Source organism: Notamacropus eugenii, chromosome 1, assembly GCF_028372415.1.
Source record: "Notamacropus eugenii isolate mMacEug1 chromosome 1, mMacEug1.pri_v2, whole genome shotgun sequence".
Classification (NCBI taxonomy): Eukaryota; Metazoa; Chordata; class Mammalia; order Diprotodontia; family Macropodidae; genus Notamacropus; species Notamacropus eugenii.
Genome location: NC_092872.1, coordinates 448,026,505 through 448,051,096, shown reverse-complemented (window position 1 = coordinate 448,051,096; position 24,592 = coordinate 448,026,505). Strand labels below are relative to the sequence as shown.

The 24,592-nt window shown below is 37.9% G+C and overlaps 1 protein-coding gene across 6 annotated transcripts in view; it reads left to right on the top strand.

Annotated features, from left to right (window-relative positions):
• The window catches only part of MAPKAP1 (MAPK associated protein 1), a 340,916-nt gene that overhangs the window by 140,589 nt on the left and 175,735 nt on the right, over positions 1 to 24,592 (top strand). For all 6 annotated transcript variants that reach the window (XM_072631929.1, XM_072631927.1, XM_072631931.1 and 3 more), the window contains one exon: positions 19,779 to 19,951. In XM_072631929.1, coding sequence (XP_072488030.1) covers positions 19,779 to 19,951 — 173 coding nt within the window. The remainder of the gene's footprint in view (positions 1 to 19,778; positions 19,952 to 24,592) is intronic.

Sequence of the window (24,592 nt, the reverse complement as noted above, 5' to 3'; positions counted from 1 at the left end):
GATATTATTTCTAACAACAAAAGTTGGTGACCAAGAAAACATCAATGACTAGAAGAGAAAATGAGCAGTCATATATAATGTCAAGGTTGTAAACCTGGGAGACTGAGAGGAATGGTGATGCCCTTGACAGAAATAGAGAAATTCAGGAGCAGGGAGGGTCTGCAGGAAAAGATAATCAATCCTCTTTTGAGCAGATTGAGTTTGAAGTGTCTATAGGACATACATGAAAATAGCAGTGAATGAAGTGTAGCTGTAGCTCAGGAGACAGACAATCCCTGGATATATAGATCTGAGGATTAAGTTCATGGGAATGATAAACCCATGAAAGATACTATTACCAGGTAGATACAACAAAGAAGAGAAGAGGGCCAAAGACAGAGCTTTGAGGTACACCGACTGCTAAGAGATGTGATATGGATAATAGACCAGCAAAGGAGACTAAGGGCTGATGTGTGGATTTAAAAACCACAAGATTTGGCATTGGAATGAATATATGGGGTTAAGAAAGTATGGGGAGTCAAAGATCATGGCGGCATTGCAAACCTAAGAGACTAGAAGAATGATAGTACCTGTGAAAGAGAGAGGAAACAGAGGGAAGTTGAGAAGAAGGATTTTTTTTTAGGGGAAAAGATAAATTTTTTTTTGTATCACTCAGTTAATAAGCACTTATTCCATAGGCTATGTACTATGATAAGTGCTGGCATACGAAGGAATTCACATTCTAATAAGAGAGACAGCATGCAAGTTAACAGTGTACATACAAGCTGCGCACAGTATCAATGGAACCTAGTCTCTGGGAAGGTACTAGGAGTCAGACAGACTGGAGAAGACCTATTACAGAAGATGAGATTTGAGCTAATTCTTGAAGCAGGGAGGGAAAGTTAAGAAGCAGAGGTGAGGAAGGATAACATTCTAGGTGTGGAAGACAACTAGTACAAAGGCACAGAAAGAGAAAGGAGATGGAGTGCCAGATGTGAAGAGCAGCAAAGTCAGTGTTACTAGGTCACCGGATGTGCACAAGAGAGTAAAGGGTAAGGAGAGTGGAGAGGTATGAAGGGGCTGTCTTATGCCAGAGGTGTGTATGTTTCATGCTGAAGATAATTGGGAACCATTGAAGTTAATTCAGTAGGGCTGGTAGTTTAAGGAGACAGGGAGTGATAGGATCATTCCCACTTCTTATGAAGACTGCTGTAGAAGTTGACTGGAGGATGGATTGAAGAAGAGAGGAAACTGAAGCAGGGAAACCAGTTGGAAAGTTATTGCAACAGTTTAGACAAGATGATGAGGGCCTGTACTAGGGTTGGTGGCTGTGCTAGTGGAAGAAGAGGACTGTGCATTCCATGAGTAATGTAAAAACAGATAGCTTGTTAGACGGCCTTCTGAATATTAATAGCAAGTGGGGTATAAAATACCTTGTACTTACCACTGTCATAGAGGATGTCCATACTGAGGATTCCCATTCATGAAGGCTTTCCAGATGCTCTTGCTTGCAGATAACACTGTACAATATCTCAAAGTTCCCTGAATGAGGTCCATAACAATTCAGAGGAATTTGACCTAAGTTTCCAAAACAGGAAAATCAAGTGTATGAAAAAGCAATCTGCAAGAATTTGCTGAATATCTTCCTGGTGCTGGGCACTGTACTGTCCAAGGAGTACCTAAACAGACCTGAAATAGCCTCTCTCCTTAAGGAGCTTAGATTTTATTGGAGGAAATAGCAAGTATCTATGTAAGTAAATTTTAAAAATATATATATATAACATTTTAAATAAAAGTAGAATATAAAACATATAAAATTATACAAAGTAATTTCAGGGCTTTAATTTTAATTGTATGGAGGTGGAGTGGGTAGAATAATGAAAGCCTTCATCTTGGAAATAGCACATTTAAAGGAAATTCAAGACTATAGAAGTGAAGATCAGTGCATTCCACTTATGAGTGACAACCTGCACCGAGACAAAGAAATGAGAGAGGAAATGTCAGTTTTTCAGATTATGATATGCATTTGAATGGTAGCCTATAGAACTTCTATGTTGTTGTTCAGTTGTTTCAGTCATGTCCAACTCTTTGTGGCCTCATTTGGGGTTCTCTTGGCAGAGATACTGGAGGTTTACCAATTTCTTCTTCACCTCATTTTACAGATGAGGAAGCTGAGGCAAAAATGGTTAAGTGACTTGTCCAGGGTCATATAACTAGTAAATGTCCGAGATCAGATTTGAATTCAAATCCTTCTGACTAAAGGCCTGGCACTCTTATCCACTGTGCCATTTCACTGCCCATAGACTTCTTTGCCAGTGTTTATATTTATTGCATAGATATTGCAGCTAGACAACAAACTGAATGCAGAAGTGAATAGAAGGAAGAGAGCAGGATACAGTGGAAAGAGCCCTGGACTTTGAGTCAGATAAACTGAATTCAGGTCCTAGCTCATTATTTAAATGACCTTGGGCAACTGACTTTCCCTCTCTGGATATTAATTTTATCTTCTATAAAATGAAAAGGTTGGACTAGATAGCCCCTGAGGTTGCTTTCAGCCCTAGATCTATGATCCTGTGGGAGCTAACATGATTGCATTCTGCTATGTTGCCTTCATCTTTGACTGCATTTCTTTTTTTTTTTTTTATATTCATATATAATTTTTTTTAAATTTTTCTTTCTTTCTTTCTTTAACTTTTAACATTCATTTTCACAAAATTCTGGGTTCCAAATTTTCTCCTCTTACGTCCCCTCCCCCCACTCCAAAACACCGAACGTTCTAATTGCCCCTGTCTGCCATTCTGCCCTCTCTTCTATCATCCGTCTCTGCCCTTGTCTCCATCCTATACCCCTTTACCTGTATTTCTTATTTCCTAGTGGCAAGAACAGTACTCGACAGTTGTTCCTAAAACTTTGAGTTCCAACTTCTCTTCCTCCCTCCCTCCCCACCCCTTCCCTTTGGAAGGCAAGCAATTCAATATAGGCCAAATCTGTGTAGTTTTACAAATGACTTCCATAATAGTAGTGTTGTGTAAGAACTAATTATATTTCCCTCCATCCTATCCTGTCCCCCATTACTTCTGTTCTCTCTTTTGATCCTGTCCCTCCCCATGAGTGTTGACCTCAAATTGCTCCCTCCTCCCCATGCCCTCCCTTCCATCATCCCCCCCACCCTGCTTATCCCCTTCTCCCCCACTTTCCTGTATTGTAAGATAGGTTTTCATACCAAAATGAGTGCATTTTATTCCTTCCTTTAGTGGAATGTGATGAGAGTAAACTTCATGTTTTTCTCTCACCTCCCCTCTTTATCTCTCCACTAATAAGTCTTTTGCTTGCCTCTTTTATGAGAGATAATTTGCCCCATTCCATTTCTCCCTTTCTCCTCCCAATATATTTCTCTCTCACTGCTTGATTTCATTTTTTTAAGATATGATCCCATCCTATTCAATTCACTCTGTGCACTCTGTCTCTATGTGTGTGTGTGTGTGCGTGTGCATGTGTGTGTGTGTAATCCCACCCAGTACCCAGATACTGAATAGTTTCAAGAGTTACAAATATTGTCTTTCCATGTAGGAATGTAAACAGTTCAACTTTAGTAAAGTCCCTTGTGACTTCTCTTTGCTATCTACTTTTTCATGCTTCTCTTGATTCTTGTGTTTGAAAGTCAAATTTTCTTTTCAGCTCTGGTCTTTTCATCAAGAAAGCTTGAAAGTCCTCTATTTCATTGAAAGACCAATTTTTTCCCCTGAAGTATTATACTCAGTTTTGCTGGGTAGGTGATTCTTGGTTTTAGTCCTAGTTCCTTTGACTTCTGGAATATCCTATTCCATGCCCTTCGATCCCTTAATGTAGAAGCTGCTAGGTCTTGTGTTATCCTGATTGTATTTCCACAGTACTTGAATTGTTTCTTTCTAGCTGCTTGCAATATTTTCTCCTTGACCTGGGAATTCTGGAATTTGGCCACAATGTTCCTAGGAGTTTCTCTTTTTGGATCTCTTTCAGGTGGTGATCTGTGGATTCCTTGATTACTTATTTTTCCCTCTGGTTCTAGAATCTCAGGGCAGTTTTCCTTGATAATTTCATGAAAGATGATGTCTAGGCTCTTTTTTTGATCATGGCTTTCAGGTAGTCCCATAATTTTTAAATTTTCTCTCCTGGATCTATTCTCCAGGTCAGTTGTTTTTCCAATGAGATATTTCACATGATCTTCCATTTTTTTATTCTTTTGGTTTTGTTTTGTGATTTCTTGGTTTCTCATAAAGTCGTTAGCCTCCATCTGTTTCATTCTAATTTTGAAATAACTATTTTCTTCAGTGAGCTTTTGAATCTCCTTTTCCATTTGGCTAATTCTGCTTTTGAAAGCATTCTTCTCCTCATTGGCTTTTTGAACCTCTTTTGCCAATTGAGTTAGCCTATTTTTCAAGGTGTTATTTTCTTCAGCATTTTTTTGGGTCTCCTTTAGCAGGGTGTTTACTTGTTTTTCACGCTTTGCTTGCATGTCACTCATTTCTCTTCTCAGTTTTTCCTTCACCTCTCTAACTTGATTTTCAAAATCCTTTTTGAGCTCTTCCATGGCCTGAGCCCATTGAGTGGGCTGGGATACAGAAGCCTTGACTTCTGTGTGTTTCCCTGATGGTAAGCATTGTTCTTCCTCATCAGAAAGGAAGGGAGGAAATGCCTATTCACCAAGAAAGTAACCTTCTATAGTCTTATTTTTTTCCCCTTTTCTAGGCATTTTCCCATCCAGTGACTTGACTTCTGAGTGTCCTCTCCACCCCCACCTCGCCTCCAGATCCGCACAGCCAGCACTTGGGGTCTGAGATTCAAATGCTGCTTCCCAGCCTCAGGGCTTTGTGCGGGGGCAGGGCTGCTATTCAGTGTGAGATTAAGTTCAGGTGCTCAGGTCAGGGCAGGGCCGCCTCTCAGGCTCAGTTCCCTCAGGGGCTTTATGCAGAGACCTTCAACAATGGATCCTGGCTCCTGCCTGCTTGGGGAGCCCAGGTCTGCTCCCGCCTCTGCTGCTGCCTCCCGAGGGGGCCTGACTTATGGGGGCACCCCACACCCCTCTCGACCCGCCGAAGAGACCCTCTCGCCGACCCTTGTCACCTGTGGGTGGGGGACCCACGCGGCCTCTGGAGATTCCGTCCCTGAAGCCTGCTTGGATCTGTTCCTTTCTGCGCCGCGCCGCCGAGGCAGGGTTGGGCTCTGCTCCGGGTCCAGGGTGCGAGGGACCTTTTGCGAGAGGTTTTCAGGCTCTCTGGAGCAGAGGTCTCCAGAGACTGTTCTGTGGCTTCTGCTGCTCCAGAATTCGCCGGTGGTTCTTTTTTTACAGGTATTTTATGGGCAGTGGGTTCGGAGGTAGCGTATGTGCGTCTTTCTACTCCGCCATCTTGGCTCTGCCCCGCCTGCATTTCTTCCCATAAAGAATTTTACCATCTTTAGGTAAGTCTCAAAATAACCTTCACAGACATTTGTATCATCACAGCATGTGGATTCAGTGATAGGTTTATTCCTGTCTTGAAATTGCACATAACGATTACCCTGGGGCAGCTTGGTGGTGCAGTGGATAGAGCACCAGTGCAGGAGTCAGGAAGACCTGAGTTCAAATCTCACCTCAGACACTTGACACTCACTAGCTGTGTGACCTTGGGCAAGTCACTTAACCCCAATTGCCTCATCCTGGCTCATCTCCAGTCATCCTGATGAATATCAGGTCACTGGATTCAGATGGCTCTGGAGGAGAAGTGAGGCTGGTGACCTGCACGGTCCTCCCTCACTCAAAACATAGTCAAGTGCAAGTCATGTCATCATTTCTCTGATGGCATGGTCTTCTTCGGCAAGGAAGGACGAACACACGATGATTGCCCTATGCCATTGTGACTAATGTATTAGTCCTGCCTGTTTCTCATCTGTTTATTTGCAGAAGCTGAGCAGCCTGTCCTCTCTGTTTCTTTCATTTGACAGAGCAATTACACACTTAGCAACAGCTTTAAGCGATTTATTTTATTATTGACAAACCTCAGTGTTAAGTAGTACTGTTGTGGAGCCTTCCACCTTATATTACTAATTGGGAAAATTCATACTGTTTTATAATTTAGAGCAAGAAGGAACTTTAGAGTATGAAAAGTTAGAGGTCGAAAATATGTAAGAATATAGAAACAACTCCATAGTTTCATTCCTCCTCTGCCATATTGACAAAAAAAGTTGTTATTTTTATTTTTGTTGAGTGATTTTTCAGTTGTGTCTGACTCTTTGTGACACATTTGGGGTTTTCTTGGCAAAGATGCTAGAAGTGGTTTGTCAATTCCTTCTCCATCTCATTTTACAGATAAGAAAATTGAGGCAAAAAGACCCAGGGTCACATAGCTATTAAATGTTTGAGGCCAGATTTGAACTCAAAAAGATGATTCTTCCTGACTTCAGGACCAACACGCTATCCATTGCACCACCGAACTGCCCCCTTGGCAAAGAAGACAAAAAACAAAAATAGTATATGTTAGAGGAACTGTGGGAAGAGAAGGACACAAATTTGTTTTCAGTTTTCAACATTCATTGCCATAAGTTTCAAATTTTTCTCCTCCTCCTTCCCCCTTCCTTCCGCAAGATGGAATGTAATCTTATATGGGCTCTACACAAACATTCCTATTAAACACATTTTCACATTAGTCATGTTGCATAGAAGAATTAAAACAAATGGGAGGAACCATGAGAAAAACAAAACAAAACATAACAAAAGAAAAAATAGTCTGCTTCATTCTTTGTTCTAACTCCATAGTTCTTTTTTCTGGATGTGGATGACATTTTGCATCATGAGTCCTTTGGAAATGTTTTAGGTCCTTGCACTGCTGTGAAGGGCTAAGTCTATCAAAATAGTCCTCATACACTGTGGCTATTATTATGTGTAGTGTTCTCCTGGTTCTGCTCCCCTCACTCAGCATCAGTTCATATTAGTCTTTCCATGTTTTTCTGAAGTCTGCCTGTTCATCATTTCTTCTAGCACAATAATATTCCATTACATTCATATACTATAACTTGTTCAGCCATTCCCCATTTGATGGGCATCCCCTTGATTTCCAGTTCTTGGCCATGGCAAAAAGAGCTGCTATAAATATTTTTGTACATGAGGGTCTTTTCCCCATTTTTATGAGCTCTCTGGGTGCAGCCCTAGAAGTGATATTGCTGGGTCAAAGGGTATGCACATTTTTATAGTCCTTTGGGCATAGTTCCAGTTTGTTCTTCATAATGGTTAGATCAGCTCACAGGTCCACCAACAATAAATTAGTGTTCCAATTCTCTCACATCTTCTCCATCATTTATCATTTTCCCATTTTGTCATGTTAGGTGTGATAGGTGTGATATGGTACCTCAGAGTTGTTTTGATTTGCCTCTGTCTAATCAATAGTGATTTAGAGCATTTTTTTCATATGACTACAGATAGCTTCAGTTTCTTCCTCTGAGAGCTGTCTGTTCCTATCCTTTGACCATTTATCAATTAGGGAATGACTTGTTTGTAAATTTGTAAATTTAACTCAGTTCTCTACATATTTTAGAAATGAGCCTTTATCACAGACACTAGTTGTAAAAAATTTTCCCCAGTTTTCTGCTTCCCTCCTAATCTTGGTTGCATTGGCTTTGTTTGTGCAAAACCCTTTCAATTTAATGTAGTCAGAGTTATTCATTTTGTATTTCATAATGTTCTCTAACTCCTGTTTGCTCATAAGTTTATCTATTCTCCATAAATCTGAGAAAGAAAGTATTCCTTACTCCCCTAATTTGTTTATAGTATCAGTCTTTATATCTAAATCATATACCTATTTGGACTTTATTCTGACATACAGTGTCAGGCATTGGTCTATGCCCAGTTTCTGCTGGACTGTTTCCAAATTTTCCCAGCAGTTTTTGTGAAACATCCCAGGAGCTGGAGGCTTTGGGTTTATCAAACAGTAAACTGCTATAGTCATTGACTACTGTGTCTTGTGTACTTCACCTATTCCACTGGTCTACCCCTCTATTTCTTAGCCAGTACCAAGTGGTTTTGGTGATTACTGCTTTATAATACTAAGATCTGGTATGGCTAGGCCACCTTCACTAGCATTTCTTTTCATTAATTCCCTTGAAATTCTGAACCTATTGTTCTTCCAGATGAATTTTGATATTTATTTTTTCTAGCCCTATAAAGTAATTTTTTGATAGTTTGATTGATATGGCATTGAATAAGTAAACTAATTTAGGTAGAATTGTAATTTTTAGTTGTATTAGCTCAGCCTACTCGTGAATAGCTGATGTTTTTCCAGTTATTTAGATCTGAATTTATTTGTGTGAAAAGTGTTTTGTAATTGTGTTCATATTGTCCCTGAGTTTGTTTTGGCAGATATATTCCTAAATATTTTATACTGTCTGTAGTAACTTTAAATGGAATTTCTCTATCCATTGGTTTTGGGCTTTGTTAATAATATATAGAAATGTAGATGATTTATGTCGGTCAGAAATGAACTCTTAAGAGAGCTGTGAATTAGTTTAAATGTTCTAGAAAACACTTCAGAATTTATATACATATACACACATATGTATGTGTGTGTATATATATACATGTACACACACATATTTATGTGTACATGTATATACACACAGACAGACGCATATACACACATTTTCAAGTCACTAAATATCCATATACTTTAACCCAGGGGTGAACACTACTAGGCATAAAATGTAAGGCATTCTAAGACGGGTCCCATATATTACAGAAATACTGGCAGCAGACCTCTCTTTTTTTCCCCCCTTTTTTCTTTTTAAAGCAAAAGACCTGAAAAAAATTGAGTGCTCTTCATTTGGAAATGACAGCAAATTGTATACATAGAATGGGATATGATTGAATAATAAGAAATTATGAATATGAAGAATTCAGACAACCTTGGGAAGACTTGTATGAATTGATGCAGAGTAAAGTAAGTAGAACCAGCAGAATACTTTAGAGCACTGAAAAATAAAACTCTTGTCAGTGTAGTATCTAGTCTTGATTTCAGAGAATTCATGGTGCAGCTTTCTTTCTGCCTTTCAGCAGGACAGTAGTCGATTAAAAGCACCTAGGACAAGCCATTTCAGACACGGCTAATGTGATGACTTGTTTTGTCTGTACATTTTATAAGGAATAGTTTTATTGGTAGAGAAAAGAGAAGTCATTGGGAAGAAACAGTGATGCTAAAGAGAGAGAATAATGTCAGTAAAAATTTTTTTAAAAACTAGAACATGAAAAGGCAGAGCTGGAAGGAACTTTAGGGACTGTTTAGTCCAACACCATCCTTATTCACATGAAAATAGGAAAGCCAAGAAAAGTAAAATGGTTTGCCCAAGATTACATGGGTAGTAAACCACAGAACCAGGATTCAAACCCAAGTTTTTGTGTGTGGTGCGCAGACTTCCAGCTGTTATTCCCTTTGTCTCTTTTCTTTAGGTTCATTGTGGGCTGAGTCAAAAATCTTTATTTTATCCTCAGCCTTTCCACACATTCTCATCCATCTACCTCTGCCCTACTATGCTTCCTTCCATATAGTTTTCTCTCTCCACTTTGCATTGTACCCATTTTAGCTAGATATCTTTGTTTTACACTGTCTAGCTTTTGTAATGTAAACTGAATTTCCATAGAACACTATATAATAGTGAAACAGCAGAAGGAAAACATACTTCTTGTTCCTCACCATCATTTCAGATGGGCTTCTTGCTACCATCACTCAACAACTGTGTGTCTTCCTTTGAGATTTACACCATTACTCTTCATTAGACAATCAGCCACTAAACATTTAAGTGCCTACTGTGTGCTAGGCACTGGGCTAAGTGTTAGGGATACAAAGAAAGGAAATATTACCTTCATGGAACTTGCTTACAAAATTAATGAGGGATACAACTTGTAAACAACTATCTACAAACAAGCTACATACAGGATAATTAAGATGTCATCTGCAGAAGGAAGGTGCCCAAAATGAGAGTGATTGGGAAAGGCTTCCTGTAAAATATGAGATTTTGTCTGTGTCTTGGAGGTATTTAGGGAAGACAGAGAGTACAGAAGAGGAGGAAGAACATTCCAGGCATGGGCGACAGTCAGTTGAAATGCCCAGAACAAAGAGATGGAGTTTCTTGTTTAGGTAACAGAAAGGAAGTCAATGTTGTTGGATCAGGGAGTGTGAGGTATAAGAAGACTGGAAAGGTGAAGAGAGGGACCAGGCTTTGAAGGATCATGAATGCCAATCAGGGAATTTTATATTTGATCCTGGAGGTCATAGTAAACTACAAGAGTTGATGGGGTTCAGGAGGTAGAGAGATGACATAGTCCAACCTGTTCTTAGCTTAATGAAGGATGGACTGTAGTGGGAAGAAACTTGAGGCAGGCAGACCAGCAAAAGCTGTTTCAATAGTCCAGGCATAAGGAGACAGTGAATGGCCCATACCAGTGCAGTGGGTATCAGAAGAGGTGGCAATATCAAAGGAGAGGAAACATTTCAGATGTGTTGCAACGGTGAAATTAATGGACTTTGACAACAGATTGATTGTGGACATTGGGATATAGGAATTGAGAAGGATGTCTAGTTTGCAAGCCTGGGGGACTGAAAGAATGGTTGTGCCTTTGATAGTAATAAAAGTATGATAGGGTAAAGATAATGATTTCTTTAAAATTATTTATTTGTTTATTTGTTCGTTTTTAGATTACAACATTCATTTCCACAAAATTTTGAGTTCCAATTTTTCTCCCCATCTCTCCCCTCCCTCCACCTATAACACCTTGCATTCTGATTACCCCTTCCCTCAATGTGCCCTCCCTTCTATCACACCCCACCCTTCCCTTATCCTCATCTTCTCACTTTTCTTATAGGGCAAGATAGATTTCTATACTCCATTACCTGTATTTCTTATTTACCAGTTATATACAATAACAATTCTCAACATTCATTTCTAATACTTTGAATTCCAACTTCTCTCCCTTCCTCCTTCCCTGCCCATCCCCACTGAGAAGGCAAGCAATTCAATACAGGCTATATGTGTGTCATTGTGCAAAAGACTTCCATAATAGTCATGTTGTGTAAGACTAACTATATTTCCCTCCATCCTACCTTGTCCCCTCTTTATTTTGTTCTCTCATTTGACCTTGTGTGTACTTATAGTTACTCCCTTCCCCCATTTGCCCTCCCTTCTCCCCTCATCCCACTTGTCCCCTTCTCCTCTATTTTCCTGTAGTGTAAGATAAATTTTCATACCAAATTTAATGAGCATGTTATTCCCTCCTTAAGCCATATGTGAAGAGAGTAAGCTTCGCTTTTCCCCCTCACCTCCTCCCTTTTCTCCTCCATTGAAAAAGATTTTTCTTATCTCTTTTGTGAGTGATAATTTGCCCCATTCCATTTCTCCCTTTCTCCTCCCAGTATATTCCTCTCTCACCCCTTAATTTTATTTTTTTATAGATATCATCCCTTCTGAATCAACCTAACCTGTGCTCTCTATGTGTGTGTGTGTGTGTGTGTGTGTGTGTGTATGTATGTATGTGTATGTGTGTGTAATCCCTCCACCTATCCAAATACTGAGAAAAGTCCCAACAGTTACAAATATTATATTTCCATGTAGGAATGCAAACAGTTCAGCTTTAGAAAGTCCTTTATGATTTCTCTTTCCTATTTACCTTTTCATGCTTCTCTTGATTCTTGTGTTTGAAAGTCAAATTTTCTATTCAATTCTGGTCTTTTCATCATGAATATTGAAAGTCCTCTGTATCATTGCATGACTATTTATTCCCTTGAAGTATACTCAGTTTTGCTGGGTAGGTGATTCTTGGTTTTAATCCCAGTTCCTTTGATTTCTGGAATATCCTGTTCCAAGCCCTTCAATCTCTTAATGTAGAAGCTGCCAAATGTATTTCCATAATACTCAAATTGTTTCTTTCTAATTATTTCCAACATTTTCTTCTTGACCTGGAAACTCTGCAATTTGGCCACAGTATTCCTAGAAGTTTCTCTTTTGGTGTCTCTTTCAGGAGATGATCAGTGGATTCTTTCAATATTCATTTTGTCCTCTGGTTCTAGAATATCAGGGCAGTTTTCCTTGATGATTTCATGAAAGGTAATGTCTAGGCTCTTTTTTTAATCATGACTTTCAGGTCGTCCCATAATTTTTAAATTGTCTCTCCTGGATCTATTTTCCAGGTCAGTTGTTTTTCCAGTGAGATATTTCACATTATCTTCTACTTTTTTATTCTTTTGGTTTTGTTTTCTAACTGCCTGGTTTATCTCATAGTCATTGGCTTCCCTGCACTTGATTTTCCTTTTTAAAGAACTATTTTCTTCAGTGAGCTTTTGAACCTCCTTTTCCATTTGGATAAATCTGCTTTTTAAAGCCACCTTCTCATTGGCTCTTTGGACCTGTGTTTCCAATTGAGTTAGCCTATTTTTAAAGGTGTTATTTTCTTCAGCATTTTTTTGGGTCTCCTTTAGCAAGCTGTTGACTCACTTTTTAAGCTCTTCTTTGGCCTGAGCCCATTGCAAATTCATTTTGGAGGTACTGGATGCAGAAGCCTTGACTTTCTCTGACAGTATGCATTGTTCTTCCTCATCCAAAAGGGTGGAAGGAAATACCTGTTTACCAACAAAGTAACCATCTATGGTCTTATTTTTTTTTTCCCTTTTTTGGGCATTTTCTCAGCCAGTTACTTGACTTCTGAATCCTTTGTCAAGAGGAGGGTCCAAGTGCTTCTCCTCACCCCAGGACTGTGCTCAGGGCTGAGATTCATATCAGCTGCTCAATTCCCCCAGGAGCTTTAGGTGAGGGCAGGGCAGCCACTCAAGGCTGAGATTCAATTCAGCTGCTCAATTCCTCCAGGGGCTTTTAGGTGATCTGCTCCAACAGTGGAAGCTGTTGCCCTGCTACTGCTGCTGCCACAACTGCCTAGGACCCATACTGGGGGGACCCTGCTCCCCTCTTGCTAAGTTGGGAAAGTCCTCTCACTGACCTTTGAAGCTTTCTTTGGTGCTTGTGGGTTGAGGGATCTGAGACCCTCCCTGCTGTGGATTCTGCCCTGGAGACCTGTTCTGGTCCTGTTCCGGTGTTGCGGCTCAGGTTCATTCAGTGTCCCTAAACAAAGGTCTATCATGGGATAGACCTTTCCTGTCAGCCTTCCGGGTTACCTTTGGCTGGAAATCTCTTTCACTCTGTCATTTTGTGGCTTCTGCTGCTCTAGAATTTGTTGAGAGTCATTTTTACAGGTATTTTATGGGCTGTGGGGGAAGAACTATAGTATGTGTGTCTTTCTACTCTGTCATGTTGGCTCCACCCCCAAAGATAATGATTTTTGTTTCGAACATGTTTAAGATGTTTACTGGACATCTAGTTTGAGATGCCTACAAGTTAGAGGTGGGATACTGGAGGGTAGCAGAGAGATTAGGACTGGATAATTAGATTTGAGAATCATCAGCAAAGAGGTGATGATTGAATCCATAGGAACTGATGAAATCACCCTGAGAAATAGTATAGAGGGAGAAGAAGACCCAGCTCAGAGCCCTGTGGGACCCCCGTGGTTATTGGGCATGACCTAGATGATGATCCAGAGAAGCAGATGAGAAGCAGTGGTCAGATGAGTAGGAGGCAGATCAGGAGTGAATAGTGCCCAGAAATCAAGAGGAAAGAGCAAGCACATTGCAGTAAATGTGTGGAAGAAGAGAGTGTCCAGCAGTGTCAAAGACTACAAGCAGAGCAATAAGATGGGTAAGAGTTGATAAAAGGCCTTTCGATTTGGCAATTAACAGATCATTTGTAACCTTGGACAGAGCAGTTTCCATTGAGTGATGAGATTCAAAGCTAGATTGTAGAAAGTTTAAGAGAGTGAGAAGGGAGGAAAGGAGGCATGTATGGTAGACAGACTTCTCAAAGAGCTTATCTACAAAGACAGGAGAGTTTTTTTGAGGATAGGAGACACGTGGCTATGTTTGTAAGCAGTAGGGAAGTGTCTAATAATCATCTACTGACTTCCAAGTCATTCCTACTGCTTTTTCAAGTTCATTGCCTGGCACATAGTTATGTTCCCCTGATCTCATGCTTGAGCACTGTAGTCATCATAGTCTGCTTCTCAAACCTTTCTCATATATTTGGAGACTTTAATATATAAACACTGTGGCATCTTGGCTCAACACCCTCCTAAACTTGCCTGTCTTCCTTCATTCCATCTCACACACACAGGGATTGGTCGTACCTTTCATCTGATCATCACTCCTAATTGTTCCTCCACAAAGATCCATAGCTCTGAAATCTTTCTTTTGACTACAACCTCTTATCCTTCAATTTTTCCTCCTACCTCATGTCCCCTAACCCTATTCTTCATCCTAATATTAGGAATTGGTTGTTTTTTCTCTGTTAAAATATAATCACTTTTATTTTGGGAGGATTTTTATTAGTACTCACTGTGTCCCAAACCTCCCAATACTTTTCTCAAAAGTGTTTGTGATATAGACTTGACTTTTCTTTGTATTCTACAACTTATTGGCCTCTGTCATTTATTACTCCTGAACCATGTTTTTCAACATATTTTTCTGCTATCCTCTTCTTTTGCCAGTCTTTGCATTAAATTAATCTTTCCATTAAATTGATTATTAAAATATGTTGATTTCAATTGAAAAGATTTATCGAATTATTCATAGAATTTATCTCCTTGTCTTTTGCCATGGATTCTGGTGTATCAGCTGTAATTATTTCATGGAGGTCTTTTTGCAGATGTTCATCATGAGTACAGCATTGTGAAATAATCATATAGTTTATAAAATGGTTTGTTATTGCTATTGCATACAGAATAAAAGCAACTTTGTCCAACTTGCTCATTTTCAGTCCAAGGAGAACCTATCAATTATTCTCCCTTTAGGTACAATTTCCTTTTGCCTTCTGGTTTTTCATATATGTGTATATATATATATCATTCCAATAGTGCATCCAATTATTGGTTATTGGATGATGATTTTATATTTAGAGTACTAACAGATGAGTTAATGTTTGTAAACTATGTAAAAACTGTCATTTTTTAATATGTTTCATTTTTTCTACTCCTCTGTCACCATCATTGCAGAAGTAGAAGTAAACTAGAGGACTGAGGGCCATCTTGTTTTTTCTTATATCATTTAAGCTTCCAATTAAGTATAAGTTATTTTAAAAACATTAATAGTAACAAGCAAAACAATAATATAACCATCCAATTTGCTTCTGAGGTCCCTTTAATCACTTTTTCTGTTTATGTAGTTTTGGGAGGATTTTGTTTATACTGTGTTTTTATATAATCATAGTTTGTATAATGTTGCATTCTTATTTTTTCACTGCATACTTTTATATATTTTCATGTTTCTTTTTATTATTTCTCTTTCTCATTTTTTCATTGAATTTTTTTCTCATTTATGTAGGTATATGCCCTGTGTAATTCCATTAATTCTATATAGAGAAACACTCAATATGTTGGATTCTTTTCTTTGGTTCTTAATATTTTGTGGGTACTAGTTGGATGGTCATCTTTAGATTTTACTGTCTATTATTTTCATCATATATCTTTTCTCTTAAATTTTTTACATAATTTCTTGAGTATAAGTTATAAAATCATAGGATTGGGACCACCTAGTCCATTACTGGTAATATGTTGAAACCTACCTAGATAAGCCATGCATATTTCCATTGCTCTTTGAGCTACCTTAAGCTTTGGTTGTTCTGAGATGGCAGTTTTCCATTGATTTACAGTCACAAAGTAACTTTGGATTATGTTGAAGTTAAAAAAATGGTTTGGGGGATCATATGATTTCTGAGGTAGCAGAGGGCTTCATAGTCTTAAACTTTTGTAACCCCTAAACCTCAAAAAATTCACGAGATAGGACAAATAACACTCAAAAGTTTAAAAATATCATGAAATCATATCAGAGAATTTAAATCTATAACCTACCACTCATTGTCCCCAACCCCTAACCTATTATGAGTAAAAGTAATTTTGTAGGTTTGTGCTTGAAGTCTAGCTGCAGATTGAACCTCTTAGCTTCTGCCTCCTCCTATTCCCTTCATAGTGACTCCTAATTTTCTCAATTTACTCTCATAAGAGATATTACTGCTTCAGTTCATGAGAAAAAAGGGGACAGGGAAAGGGCAGAGAAAACAGGCAGAAGAACACAAGAAGGACTGCCTATGAGGAAGAGGCAAATGAAAACTCAACTTCACCAGGAGTTTTTTCCAGGTCAGGGATTCAAGCTGGTGTACATATACTTGTGAGGAGCCTGAAGATGTCCAGCCTCAGGTGTCTATACATCACCATAGAGTGAAGACAGAAATCAATGACAAATGAATGATAATACAATAAAAGGGTTGAAGACTGTAAGACCAAGGGAAAATATCTGAAAAAAAAAATTTGGCATACAAGTAGTGTAAAACAACAAAGAGCTCTTAAAGACTAGAAAAAAATGAGTAAAAACTTAAGAGTAGAATGCTATAAAGAAATATCATGAAGAAAAATGAATCAGAACTGTCAGATAAATAAAAGAATTCTAGAGATTCCTCAGAGATCAAAACCCAACAAGGCAAAAATCCATTAGAGTTCAAAAGAGAAATAAAAAATTTAAAGGAAAGTGTTAGGAATTAAGTTAGGTAGGAAACCAGAGCTCTAACTCTAAAATTTTAAAATACAAAGAGCATCGTTTTAAGTTTGAAATAATTTAAAAGACATAATAGCATCAATAAAGAAGTAGAGGCTCTGAGAGAATAGAGAACAGAATTGGAACATAAAATAAAAAAGTTGTAGAAAATTTCACAATAGACAAAAAATGCAACAGCTTTAAAAGAACACGACTTCTTTTGTACAAGTCAAAGCAATTGACTTTGACGAGAGGGTACCCAGAGATAACTTAAGGATGCTGTGCTGTAAAAATATATACAAGAAAATTGCCTAGAACTTTTAACCTTAAGAGACAGTGTGGCATAATGGATAGGGCACTGAACTTGGAGTTAGGAAGACATGCATTAAAATATTGTCTCAGACACAAGCTGTATGAGCCAAGTCAAATTGCTTAACCTTCTCTGTCTGTTTCCTCATGTATAAAACCAGGGGATTCAGCTAAATGGCTTATATTAGGACCTTTCCACTTATAGATGTATGATCCTGCTAATACACACAAGGAGTTGATCCTGTGAATGTGCAAGTCACCACCAGATAAAAATCCCATTTTTTAAACTACATGCAGTGGTTAAATTTTACAATTTCAGTGGTAAATGACATTTTGCAAAAGTCCAGGAAATAGATTTTCAGCTGCAAAGATATGTCGGTTTGGATAATCTAGGGGTTTTCGGGTTTTCTAACTAGTCATGAGAAATGGAAGAGAATAGAATAGTATATTCCAAAAAGTATGTATATGTATGTGTGTATGTACACACACACTTTTGTATGTGTGTACATATGTACATGTACACATAACAGGAATAAATTCAGAAAAGTTGCAGCTTAAGCTGCATTTCAAATTAATATACTTCAAAGGTTGGTTATCAGTGAAAAAGATGGACAAGAGGCAGGATTGAGAAAAGGAAAAGGATCCTCAAGATAGGCAGGATTGAGAAGAGGAATGATCCTCAAAATAACAGAGAGTGGAAGCAGAATAATCCAGTTAAGCTCACAGCTACTATGGTGAGAATTCAAAGAAAAGCACTAAATGAAGAAATGATCAAGGAGAAACCATAGCTTTCGCCAACTTCTCTTCACAGAGAGATATCCAGAAGTCTATGGACATTGGAACTCTAGGGCAATTCTCACTGAATCCTTCTGGCTAGGGGGCCAAGTAAGCCTTGAACTTGAAGCTGTTTGACAAGGTGGAAGGGAAACAGGATCATAGAGCAGCCTTTAGAAAAAGATAACTGAAACTGTGTTTCTCTGACCTGAGAGTTGGGTCAGAAACCTCCAGGTCCTGGAGTGCCCAGGATGTCTTCTGGATTAGACCATCCAATGTCTATCGTCTAGGTACATTACTCTGTTGAGATGCTTCTGAGGTCATTGAAGAGCACAGCGCTCATTACCCAGATAATACAGAACAGTAACAAAAAAGACTTTACCATTATTTCCAGAAGAAAACAATACCTAGCCCCAGCACGAGGTTCCAATTCATGAAAAAAGCCTAGAAAAATGACTAAATGGAAAAAATGATAAAGAAATATTATACAGCCAGTGATGTGCAAGAGACAGACTCAGAAGACAATAATACCAACCATATCATATATAAGCAAAGTCTCAAAATAAGTTACAGATTTCTCATAAGGTTTATTGGAGTTCCTGGAAGAAAAGAAGAACCTAGTTATAGGTATGCCCAGAAATCACAGAATTCAGAATAGAGTAAAAGAAAAGGAAAATAAAGAAAAGGGCAAATAAAAGGAAAACATCTTGAAAGAAAGTGTCAGGCCCTGCCCCCTCCCCCCCAAAAAAAATTGAAGTAAGAGATTTGAACAAGAGAAATCCAGGGAAGGTAGATTTTGAACTACAGTTAATCTGAGAGAGCCAGATAAATAAAAAAGGTAAAAAGGAATACAGTTGAGGAGAATTTGTGAGAATAGACTAGCAAAACTAATCATAGTGACAAAAGTACTGACTTAAAAGAAAAAAAAGACATATAGCCACATACCTCACACAAAATAAATGGAGGAAAACACATTCTTAACAGTGATAAACTTAAATGTGGATGGATTAAACAGACCAGTCTAGTGAAAGAGAATGGCAGAATGTATAAGAAGAAAACCCGTCAAGGTTTTTATACAAAAATCCAATCTAAAAAATAAAGATACATAAAGGGAAAAGGAAAAAATAAATAGTTTTGAAGATGTGAACAGAATTCCAGTGAGAAGAGGAGATGGATTTTCTAATAGAGTTGATGTATAGGAAATTTAGGAACCAATATGTTAACCAGAAATGAACCAATTTCTATAGGTGTGATCTCAATTGGGCAAAGTATAGTAAGACTATAGCCTTCTTATTCCTAGAATAAGGATTCCTGCACCTTTTTTTGTTTTTAGTTAAATTTTTTTCAATGAATAAACATTTATTTTCTCTCCCTCTCATGTCCCTTCCCCCCTCCCATTGAGAAAAAAGGAAAAACAAAATTCTTAACAAATTCCTACAATGGCCACATCCAGAAATTTGTCTCATTTTGCTCCTTGTGTCCGCAGCCTGTCCGTCATTCTTGCTCATTGGTTTTCTGGAATCATGGGTGGTCCTTGCATTGATCAGGTCTTCAGTTTTTCAAAATTTTTCATTTTGACAATGCTCCTGTCATAAACTTCTTTCTGTATGTATGTAGCCAAAATCGTTAGCAATTCACCATTCCTTTTCCCTCTTGCTCTTGTGAATTCCTTTTTCAGTCCTAATGTAGGCCTTTATTTTTATCCTTATTCAGTTTCATTTCATTCAGTTCTAGCAGAGAAGAAGAAGGATATAGCGACTATTCAAAATATTTGTATATCCAGTAAAATTTCGTTATGTAGATATGCCACAATTTTATTCAGTTGTTCCTCAGGTTTTTGACATATAGGTTGTTTATGAGTTTCTAACTGCTCTATTTTTTAGTCTTGCCTATTTGTAAATATTTCCTTTAAAATATTGTGTGTGCATGCACGCATGTGTGGACGTCTGTTCATTTATAGTAAGCATGACTGTGTTTTAGCCTGTGATGTAAAAACGTACTTTTTGATAGTGGCTGAAAACTGGTATTGGGAGTGATTGTTTTGTGGTTTTTGGCTTTAGCAAATATATCTAATGTGGTATATTTTGTCCACAGGGTCACGTAGGGACTACTGCAACCAAAAAAATTGATGTCTACCTCCCACTGCACACAAGCCAAGACAGACTGCTACCAATGACAGTTGTGACCATAGCACATGCCAAGGTGCATGACCTAATCGGCCTAATCTGCTGGCAGTATACAAGTGAAGGACGAGAACCGAAGCTCAAGTAATTTACTTTCTTTTCTTCTTCCCTTTGCTCTCCAACTTTCTTCTGCTCAGTCTCTCAGTAGTCAGAGAAGTATTTGTAAACACATACAGCTTACTAATTATGGAAGTCACTTGTCCTCTCTAAGAATCATTTTTGTTCTCTAAAAGATGAAAAGAATAATAATACTGGGGTGGTCTACCTTCCAAAGTGACCAGGAGAAAAGTGCTTTTTGTAAACTTTAAAATACTATAGAAACAAGTGCTGTCACTATTATATATTGCAAATGAACTTTGTTGTAAGGTCTCTACACATCAAGATTTCATTAAATAAGAAAATATATATAAAATGTGTGGTGAACTATAAAATACTATACTTATATTGATATGAGCTTATTTTCATTTCAAGAAACATTTATCATGTTTTCTGTGTGTAAGATTCAGATATTTAAGTATTATCACAGCACTTAGAAAACTTTACATTCTAGGGGAGAGGACAAGAAACAGATATCAATAATTCATTCCCAGGTCTTCCAACTTCTGCTTTCTCTCTAGTGACTTTTTCTTCAGTTTCCTCTTTTGTCAGGGTTCATGTACCTAAAATGAAGTGAGGAGGCAGTATGGTACAGTAGGAAGAGTCCTAGATTTGAAATTAGAGGACACTTTGTTTTAAATCTAGCCCTGTCACTTAGCATTTGAGTGATTTGAGGCACATTGCTAAACTTCTCTGACTCCCAGTTTCCCGATTTGTAAAATGAGAAATTTTGAGTAGATGATCTCTGTGTCCTTCCGGTTCTGTGGACTTTGTCATAAAATAGAACAGGCCACTGGACCCAGATGGATCTGGAGAAGAAAGTGAGGTTGGTGACCTTGCACAGCCCTCCCTCACTCAAATCAAAGTCAACTGCAAGTCATGTCATCTTCTTGGTGTCATGGTTCTCTTGGAGAGCAAAGGACAAACACAACAACAAGAACAAAATCACTGAATAAGATAAGAAAAAAATCCAAAGCACTATGTATGGTATGGAGGAGAGGGAAGAGAAGGAGGCAGGCAACACAGTACTAATGAATAGGAGGTTAGATTTGTATAAGGATACATATAAAAAGTTTTATGAGTGCTTCAAGGAATATATTGTTGTAAACCTTAAACTCCATTAAAGTGTAAGTTGGGGGGGGGAGCAGAAATTGGAAGGAAAAAGGGAAATTAGTATTTGTTAAGCATCTGCTAGATGTCAAACTCTGCAGAAACACTTTAGAAGTGTTTCAGTTGATTTTCACACCTACCCTGGGAAGAAGGTGCTAGTATTATCCCTAATTTGCATTTGAGGAAATTGAGTCAGACTGAGGTTAAGTGCCTAGGATCACACAATTAGGAGGTTTAGGAGGCTGAGTTTGAATTCATAACTTCTGTGACTCTAGGCCCAATGTTCTTTCTACTCTGCCTGGCCGTGTATTTTGGTGATTATCATTTGTATTGTTCTCGTTATTTGAAGAGAATTATAGATGAAGATCTGGAAAGGATCTCAGAAACCATTTCACTCTCTTTGTTTTGAAGATGAACTACAGCCTTTGACCTGGTACTTGAAGAATGGATAGAATCTCTACAGACAGATATGGGTGGGGAGGCATTCCATGTGTTGAGCAACCTAATGAAGGTTGCAAAGAGGAGGGGGTGTATGAGGAGATCATTTGTCAAGAGTTTAGGCAAAACAAATGTATGTAATACGTGTAAAGCTTTTCTCTTTGATGTGTGGTGTTGGTATTATACTGTTATATTCTGTTCATCCAGGAATGGACAAAGAGAGTTTAGTTCTTAATAGTATAGTGCTAAAGCTGAACCAGTCCTTAGAAATGATCTGTTCCATGCCCCACTCCACCCCACCTTCTCTTCTCTTTTTTTAAAGAGGTAAGTAAACTAAAGCCTGGAGAGGAAAATTATTTGCCTGAAACTAATAAGATTTTGACATTAAACTCAATTTATTTTCTACTATATTATATAGATACTCCAAAAGATATTTGAATTCATCTTTTCGAGTACTCCCTCTATTGATACAGTTCATGCTACCATCATGCTTTCTCATCTTGTGTAGTTATTTCATGGTATATCTTTAAACTTCTATAGAAACTAATAAAAAAAATGTTTAGGACCTTTTAGTTATTTTAGCACCTTAGAACTACTGGTGTATATTTTGTCTCTCATTTTTGCTACGTTGTACTTTCTATTTCAAAGGAAAGAGATGTTGCAGTCATTATAATTGGAATGGACTTTAGAAATACTTGAATTCAACTTGCTCATTTTATTATAAGTATTATCTATGTCTTTTGTTTTTATATCACAATCATTTCAAGATGTACCATGGCATACACTTGAGCACTGCTAAAGTAAAACAAAATCAATTCAGATAATCTCATTTCATGGTGTATGAGGCATTATGCACCCTCCTTCCCCTACCTCCCACTGAAAAGAGCAAATTGCTGGTTTCTATGGAAGTGAAAATTCAGGCCCAACTAGGTGAAGTGAATTTTCAAGTGTGTAAGAATAAGGCCCAAATTATATAAAATAGGTTTTGATGTTAAAATGCTGACTTAGTGATAGACTTTCAGGTGTTTGGCAGTAGCATTTTTTTGGATGTCCTTTAACAGTCATTAGCTTTTGTTGCTTAGTAACACTGACTTTTATGCAGAGAATCCTCTAATTTTATCTTATCTGAACCATTTCTTTTGGATATTATAGTCCACTTGGCAAATAGTGTAGGTAGAAATGTCCCTAAGGAGAAGAAGGATATGAAATGGAGCTAAATTGAACCAGGTATTTAGAGAGGTAATTTGGGCTGGAGATGATATAGTTGTGATGATGTTGAGGGACCAATATACAAGGTATCCAAAGGAAAGGAAACACCAAAGGGATGGAAAAAAATCTTGGACCTTATTAATTCCCTCCAAAAAGCAACCAACAGAATATCAATAACTACTGACCTATATTCATACTTCCTATCTTAACAAACACTTTATGAGCATCCTTGGTATAGGTTGTCAGAAGGAAACAACTAGACCTTTGTAAATGATATTCAGCAGTGGACTATGTCTTTACCATTTCACAATTAATTGAAAGATATAGAGACTATATGACTTCATGTTTATTGTTTGTTAATTAGAGGGGAAAATCCATTCAGTTTGGTAGAAAAAACTGCTTCTTTATAAGCTCTTTTACAGCAAGATGTCTCCCAACAATACATCAAAATAAATTAAGATTTTTTGGAAAATAGACCAGCAGAATCGGTGACCTGAATCTGATGAGACATAAAACAAAGAGATATAATGCCTGCCAAACATATTCACCATTAAGATGAGTGAGATCCAGTAAGGAATTCAGTTTAATGATGGATTCTCCTCAATGAGGTCTTCCAGGTGTACCTGTTTGTGAAGTGACTTTGAGCTGAGGAGATCCATGATTACTCAAAGAAGTTTGGCATGTCTTTCCAAACACATAAGTCCAAGTGGAGAAAGAATGTCTACTCCTAGATTTCAGTGTGTATTTAGATCATCATCATATAGAACTTGTCTATATGTATATCTGGGACAGATAGTACAGCTATATAACAAATTGGATCTAGCATTTAACTAGAGGCAGAGAGAGGCTTTATATAGCTTTTGGGAAATTGCAAAAACTCTTGTACTTATTTTCTCCAAGTTTCCACAAAAGCAAAGGTCCACTTATTCAATATTAACATTCTATTGGAGTGCAACATAGAAGATAACTGCCTTTGAAGAAGGAAAAATGAGCATCACATATATACCAGTGGAAAGCTACGTGATATATGTGAGCAGGCTGCAACATATAACCTAGGAGGAACTCTAAAGAACAGGAGTAAAAGATATCATTAAGGAATTGTGCAATAGGAAGATGAGATTGGTTGACCATGTGGCAAGAGGAAAGAATGGCAGGTGGACTGCCAAAGTAATCCATGAATACCTTTGCAATGTCAGGATAAATTGAGGAAGACCTCTGACTTTGTTAGGTGGATTCTCTGTAGTGAATTTGTAAGAGGATTGAACAAAATTTTATAGGTTCATCAAGTGTGATTGCATTTGTGATCTGAGTTATTGGAAGTAATTGTTGAAATGATGTGTTTACAAATTCCATTTGAGTAGCCATCCCATGCTGTCCAACCACCTATAATTTTGTGTTTACCTCCATGCATTACCCACCTTGTATAGAGTGAATTCACTGGGACAATAGGCACCTCCTCTCATTGAGTCTGAAGATCTGTCTTTGAGTCCTGGCCCTAATACTTAATTATTTGGCTTAGAGAATATAATTTTTCTCTTGTAAGTTACATTTTATTCCTCTGGAAAATAGTCATAATAATTCTTTTACTATTTACTTACTTCCCTGGGTTCTTTTAAGGAAAGTACTATAGAAATTGGAACTGTTAAAGTACTACTTTGATCACAGAGTGTGCCGTTTGGTAGAACCTGCTGGATGAGAAGAGTTTCAAGCACCAGCCTAGAGAGGCAGGACACAGTGGTTAGTGAGGCCAGTGCTGCTTTGGATGGGGAGAAGCTCATCTCCAGAGCAAGGACCATTAAGGGATGGATTTTTTTCTGGTCAAATGGCCAGAACAGTGCCCTCTCAGGTGAGAAGTGTGTTTTGATATGCATC